The sequence below is a fragment of the Pinus tabuliformis genome, chromosome 9 (assembly GCF_031772625.1).
Source record: "Pinus tabuliformis cultivar Carrire ecotype Pingquan chromosome 9, CPIR1, whole genome shotgun sequence".
NCBI classification, from domain to species: Eukaryota; Viridiplantae; Streptophyta; class Pinopsida; order Pinales; family Pinaceae; genus Pinus; species Pinus tabuliformis.
Window position 1 is genome coordinate 654,763,289 of NC_142307.1, and position 6,195 is coordinate 654,769,483.

The following is a 6,195-nucleotide window of genomic DNA, read 5'->3' on the forward strand; positions in this document are numbered from 1 at the left end:
GCGTGAACGCTAATATAGAATTGTTCTCTAATGCACGTAAGTGTATAAATCTACTGGTAAGGGTCCGCAAGAGATGATCGTAGACCTTCGTGAAGATCTGAAGACCATATTAACAGATTTGCAGTATCAAGCCCTAAGGGTTTATCGATCTGCATGCAGGAATATCCAAGGCACTAAAAGAAATCACACTCGTCTTAGGATGCAAAAACTTGATTCTTGCATCCCCCCATACTTCTTTGGGTGAGACTGTAGCCTCCACTACACGGGTTTTTTCCAAAAGGGCCTATAGTGTATGGATTTGTTGGTTGGCACAACTAACTCTGAACCTGGATCAGAACCCCCTAAGCCAACAAATGGTTGCATTGTCAAGACCTGGATTTGCTTGAAGGAGATGTGTGATGTTGCATCACTGGAACTCGACGAAGAAAGAAATTAAAAAGTGGCTGGATAGAAAAATTCACGAATTTGTGGTGCAAGAAAATAGTAAACTGCACATGTCAAAGGAGCAGTGGTTGGATAGGTATTTGTATATAGAGATACATGAAATTTTCTTCTTCCCTTGCCGATCAAATTATATGAGTGGTTAGCTAAGTTGGCAGATGGTTAAGGGAGGTGGAAGCTTGACGATCCAACAATGTGGACTCCAGAACTAGTGTGAAGATTTGAAGCCTCTTAAGATAAGATTGCGCGGGATGTCGATGTACAAATTTCCACTGTAGATCAACAGATTATGCAATATACTAAAACACAATACAAGATCTACTTCTACAACACTTTGCGGAAGCTTAATCAAATTGAGCAAGATCAAGAGAACACATATAACTAAGAATGATAAATCAATCACACATAACACAAAAGAAATAACCCGGGGAAAGTCTCAGCCTAAAACCCAATCTTTGTATTATCATACAAGTGGAAATCTTGTTAAAGTTACAAAGAGAATCAACTCATAAGCTATCCTACTCTCTCTCCAATCAAACAATACAACTCATAGATAGAATATACATAGTATATGTCCTCCTCAAGCCCTCCAAGCCTTCTATTTCCTTGTACAGTTTTTCTTGGGGTCCAGTGAAGCCACATGTGTGAATTGGCCTCATCACACTCACAAAACCTGAAGAAGTAACTACGCAATCCTCAAGGAAAGAATTCCTTCTGCATGCAAGGAATATTCAAAATGGAATATTCTAGCAATTGATAGTACACTGCCCCTCCATCTGATCTCAACTGGGTCTCTATCTGAACTGACATGCATGAGTTATTTACGAGATAATATTCAATTATCTGAAGTGCAATAGTTATATTCATGCATGCATTAACTAACTGAACTTACATTAATTCAACAAACTATTTGAATTAATATTACTGGACTTGAATCAGTTAACTGAGCCAACTAATTACAACTCAATATTACAACTCATCCTTATCTCTTTAACTGATGGATAAATTCCTCAATTAATGGAGAAAATGTTACATGTCCCCAGATAGACTTCATGTTTGATTTTCCTTAACTAATTAACTCAAGATGAATTAATTAATTATTTTACAAACAATTGCTAAGATCAAATTCGAATTTTACTTCACTATTTTAGTTCAGGGACTAACTAAAATAGGAAGGTATCCCGAAATGATATTTATAGAATGCTATTTTTAGCACTTCCATTTTTCATTCCTTGTTGCTATGTTCAACACTGGTTGAACTGCTATTTATAGCAGTGCTATTTTTAGCATTTCTTGTTGCTATTTTCAACACTCCCTCTCAACAAGAAAGGGATTATCAGTAACCCCAATCCTGTCTCTGTGGAACTCGAACTTGCATTTTGACAATGCCTTCATCAAAATATCTGCATCATGTCCCTTGGTCGAAACATACAACAACAACATGATCCTCTTGACCACACAGTCTCGAAGATGGTGATACCGAATATCAATGTGCTTGGACCTGTCATGAAAAAATGGATTCTCAGATATTTTGATACAACTTTGGTTATCACAGTAGATTATTGTAGGATCCATCCTCTGACCAAAAAAACCCACTAGAATCTTCCGCATCCAAATGGCCTCACATGCAGCCTACCTAGTGATAAGAAATGCAGAAGACAGAAGTTTGGACCAAACACACGGGAGCTCACAGGTGCAGATCACCAGGAGCTCCCACTGGCAAATGCATTCGCTCTGTTTATTCATAATCATCAGGAATTAAATAGATACATAGGCAAAAAACAGATTCCTAATTAATAGGAACTGAATGTCAAATAAAGAGCAAATCATAACTAAGTAACCTATTCTCCATTAATTTCTAACATCCCCCCTTAATGGAGAAAGGGATTTTTAAACACACCTAAAATGTCCCTGAACAAATCACACTTCAGTCTTCCTAGTGGTTTAGTGAATTGTAGTTCCTGTGTCCTTGGACACCGAAGGAGATTGAGATAGGGAATCAAAGGGTTCATGCATAGGCGATTGTTCTCCTCTTATTTCTTCAATCATCTTCACAACATGACTCATCTTTGGGCGTTGCTCAAGAGGCACGGACACACAGACCATTGCGATTTGAAGCATGCCCACCATTTCCTCACAAAAAATGAGAGCTTGGCTCAAAATTCTGACTTGTAAGTATAGCGCAGATGTTTCCTCATATTTCTTCGAATCAATCTAAGCTCCTTCATGTGCTAATGGCTGCAGCTGTTTAGCATGAAGCCTCAATTTTTTGTCTCGCATAGCTTTTTCACGGTCTTCATAATACTCAAAATCATCAAGTATCGATGTTTTTGTTGAGTAGTTTTTGAAAATTTTCAGCATCTCCATACTCTAGATATATTTAATCTCTTGTGTATCTCGACTGTATGTTACAGGCTTATTCTCATTGTTTTCCAAAATGATGTGACAGAGATTAGAATTTGACACATCCTTTATGATATGCCATTTCACTGGGAAGCAACCACTCCATTTGTCCAGTTGCCAGAAATCCATGGTACTTTTGAAATCCACAGGACCAATCATCTCAGCTACACCACAGAACTGGCTGCTTGCATTAACAGAGAAAAACAAGAATACTGGACAGCTTCCTGTATTTCCTACTGCTCTATGCTGTGCATCATGATATGCCCCATCTGATCTCTTATTACCATTGGGAGTGCTTGACCATACTCTGTATTTAATACTCTTGTGGACATCATCCTCACTATAAGATTTTATCACAAAAAATCTGGCATGATCATAACTAGTAGGAAAATCAGCACGATTATACTCATCTATCACACTAGCAGGATAATAACCTTCGTTATTTCCTATCACTTGCTCTGTTCCAGTATTTGCGACTCCAATTGGAGATATCCACTGGTTCTTTATTCTGTTAATCCGAGGACCCCAGTTCTGTTCACTTGATACATCTGAACTGCTATTACCATTAATTGGGGACCTGCTGACTTGCATACTTTGCTTCAGTTTCTCAATGCCTATGTATCCACGCCCAGTGAAGTTGAAATCTATAGAATTGGTAACTAGTGATACAGGCACCTTCATTCTCGTTGTCCAGTCAAGCGGAGTTCTCCCAGGACCACGATGCCACTGATTTTCAGCAGACTTATTTGACGCCATCAAGGCTTGCTGAGGCGTACTTTCAACATCCAACTTCTAGAGTCCTCCTATGCGAATACCTATAGCAATGGGCTTCATCTGATCCAACAAATCTTTAATAATGCAATAAGATTTAAAAAATTCTACCTTGAGGTCCTGATCTGTAATCTTGGACACAGAAATCAGGTTCTTCTTAATGCCAGGAACATACCACACATCAGATATATTCCTAATCTTACCATCAGGCAGAGTAACAAGGACATCTCCATGTCCCTTGATCTCGTACCCACTATTATCTCCAAGATAGACTTTTACTCCAGTGTTGGATTCTTTAAAATTTCTGAACCATTGCTTTTTACCTGACATATGCGAGGAGGCTCCAGAATCCACGATCCAAATATCTGATTCATCCTCCTCAGTAGCAGTGTCACCCTCGGCCATAAATAGTCTAACATCCAGATTCTGATCTGGGTCTGTATCTGCATCTGCATCTGCCAAATGACTTGCATGCCTTTTCTGATTGTACCTCTCTTGATTTGCCTTCTTCTTGCGACAAAATTTAGCAATATGGCCTATCTTACCACAATAAAAACATTCAGGAGCAGAGTCATTTCTATACGAGGTCATACCTTGTGGTTTCATTTCTGATGTGTTGCCCCTCCTGTGATCAGCCATCGCTCTCCCTTTTGGCTTGAACTTTGTTATCAATGCAAGATCTGGATCTTGAGGCTTGAGAGACGACCTCCTTTCCTCTTCATGTAGCAAAATTCTAGTAAGCTCTTCAAAACTTGGAGGCTTTTCCCTTGCATTCAATCCAGTTATAAACATCTGATAGTCATCTGTCATACCGTTCATGGTGATTGTCACCAGATCATCATTTGCCACGGTTTGACCGATATCAGATAGTTTATCTTTAACTTCCTTTATCCGAGATAAGAATGACGAAAAAAACTCATTCTCCTCCATCTTGATTGAAAGGATCTTCTTCCTGAGGAACAAGGTTCGACTGGTGTTCTTGATTTCATACATGTCTTTGAGAGTTGTCCAGATCTCATTCGTTTTCTTGCAATCCCGAATATGAGGGATGATGCAATCTTTAACTGACAATTTTAGTAGGACCTTTGCCTTCAGCTCCCTTTTCTCCCATTCTTGAGTTTTTGCATTCGTTCCACCATTTGCAACAATTGGCTTACCTTCATCATTGATGACAATGCTGTAGGTATTCTGACCTTCAAGCAAAGTCTGAAGCTTGAATTTCCAATTTATGTAATTGGAACCATCCAATTTGCTGCTTTCATTTAAATAATCTGCCATCTGAGAATTCATCTTGAAAAAAATCTTAAGGCAGAGGCGAAGGCCCACTTTGGCAATCAGCAGCAACTCCTCTGGCTGGCCCGCAACAGCGAGTCCACTCTGTCACGCTCTGTCACGCAGAAGAGTCTATCTTGATCTTGCTTCTTTCCTAACGGTTAAAGACGAATCTGAAAGGAAAGCACACCACCTCGATCCACACCACAACTTCAGATCTCAATGGCCACGGTGAGCAGGCACCCTTGCTCCAGCGGCAATGGATCAGGCTGCAGGCCTCTCAGGATCTTAGCCTCTAGGGAAGTCTTCGGTTCTCTTTCACTATTGTTTGAAACCACCGATCTACACAAGTGATGATTTGGTGCCCAGATCACGCCTTAAATCCAATGCGCTGCCCAGATTTAAATCCTCAAGAAGCCCTCAGTTGTGGGCTGCAACAATAGACTAAACCCCCGCTCCTATCACACGTTGCCCATCTCTTGCTAAACCAGGCCCACACTTCAACCAGGCGCAGGCCACAACCCTTCACCTTCCAAAAAATTGTCGATCTCAGTCACGCTGGAATGGGGTTCGATCCCTCAGGCACTTATGCCAAACCACAAATTGCATTTGGGGTTTGACTCCTCAAGCACTAATCCTAGAGATCATTGACAGAGCAGCATGCACGGATCCTGGGCATAAGTTCCACGAGCCATCAGGCGATCTCAAGCTCCACGCGATCAACACCTCCACACAGATCGGCTCCCACTGCTGCACGTCTATGCAGATCCAACTCCCACGGGCTGGTCAACGGAGCAACGTGTTTTCTGCCTCCAAATGCGTCGGTTAAATTTCTGCTCCACTCAGGATAGCGCCCATCCGATGAGCTGGAGAATCCTCAGAACCCTTGCAGGCACAATCATCCAACCGCTTGACCTCTGTTGTCGATATGCTGCCACGATCTGCTGGGCAATCCAGACCTCGACCTCCGATGCACAAATACGCAGGTCCACACACTAGTGTTAATCCACTGCTGGTGTTAATCCACTGCTGAAACGATCCACACTGAAATTGCTACACCATGGGCAATCTCACTGTGATCCCTATACGATCCGTCCTCCTAGTGGTCCTGAGCTCCTTCACGACTAGGTTGAAGGCAACTCCACGCCGCCAATGCAGAAGATGCCAAACAGATTATTTATATCTGCCACGTTGAAACAGTCTCGACTGTCAACCTCCAGTGCGCCGATGTCTCACTTCAGAAGAGGTCTCAAAAGAAAATGCCGATCTACAAAAGAAATGCTTCCGATCTCCTTGAAGGGCTGTTAC

The 6,195-nt window shown here is 41.3% G+C and overlaps 2 protein-coding genes across 2 annotated transcripts; both read right to left on the reverse strand.

Moving 5' to 3' along the window:
* Window positions 1-2,666: 2,666 nt before the first annotated feature.
* LOC149150358 (YTH domain-containing protein ECT3-like) lies at window positions 2,667-3,600 on the reverse strand. Its single transcript, XM_089442775.1, has one exon. The coding sequence runs from the start codon at window positions 3,598-3,600 to the stop codon at window positions 2,812-2,814; it is 789 nt and encodes a 262-aa protein (XP_089298901.1). The 3' UTR covers window positions 2,667-2,811.
* A 36-nt stretch (window positions 3,601-3,636) lies between these two features.
* LOC149150359 (uncharacterized) lies at window positions 3,637-4,905 on the reverse strand. The gene is made up of 2 exons (XM_089442776.1): window positions 4,209-4,905; window positions 3,637-3,692 (listed from the first exon to the last, which is right to left on the reverse strand). The coding sequence occupies exons 1-2, from the start codon at window positions 4,903-4,905 to the stop codon at window positions 3,637-3,639; spliced, it is 753 nt and encodes a 250-aa protein (XP_089298902.1).
* Window positions 4,906-6,195: the final 1,290 nt, after the last annotated feature.

Coding starts and splice junctions, on each gene's coding strand:
- LOC149150359 (XM_089442776.1), bottom strand. CDS start 4,905: ATGAATTCTCAGATGGCAGATTATTTAAATGAAAGCAGCAAATTGGAT. Junction 3,693..4,208: donor ATCAGAAATGAAACCACAAG/GTATGACCTCGT, acceptor GCATTATTAAAG/ATTTGTTGGATCAGATGAAG.
- LOC149150358 (XM_089442775.1), bottom strand. CDS start 3,600: ATGGCGTCAAATAAGTCTGCTGAAAATCAGTGGCATCGTGGTCCTGGG.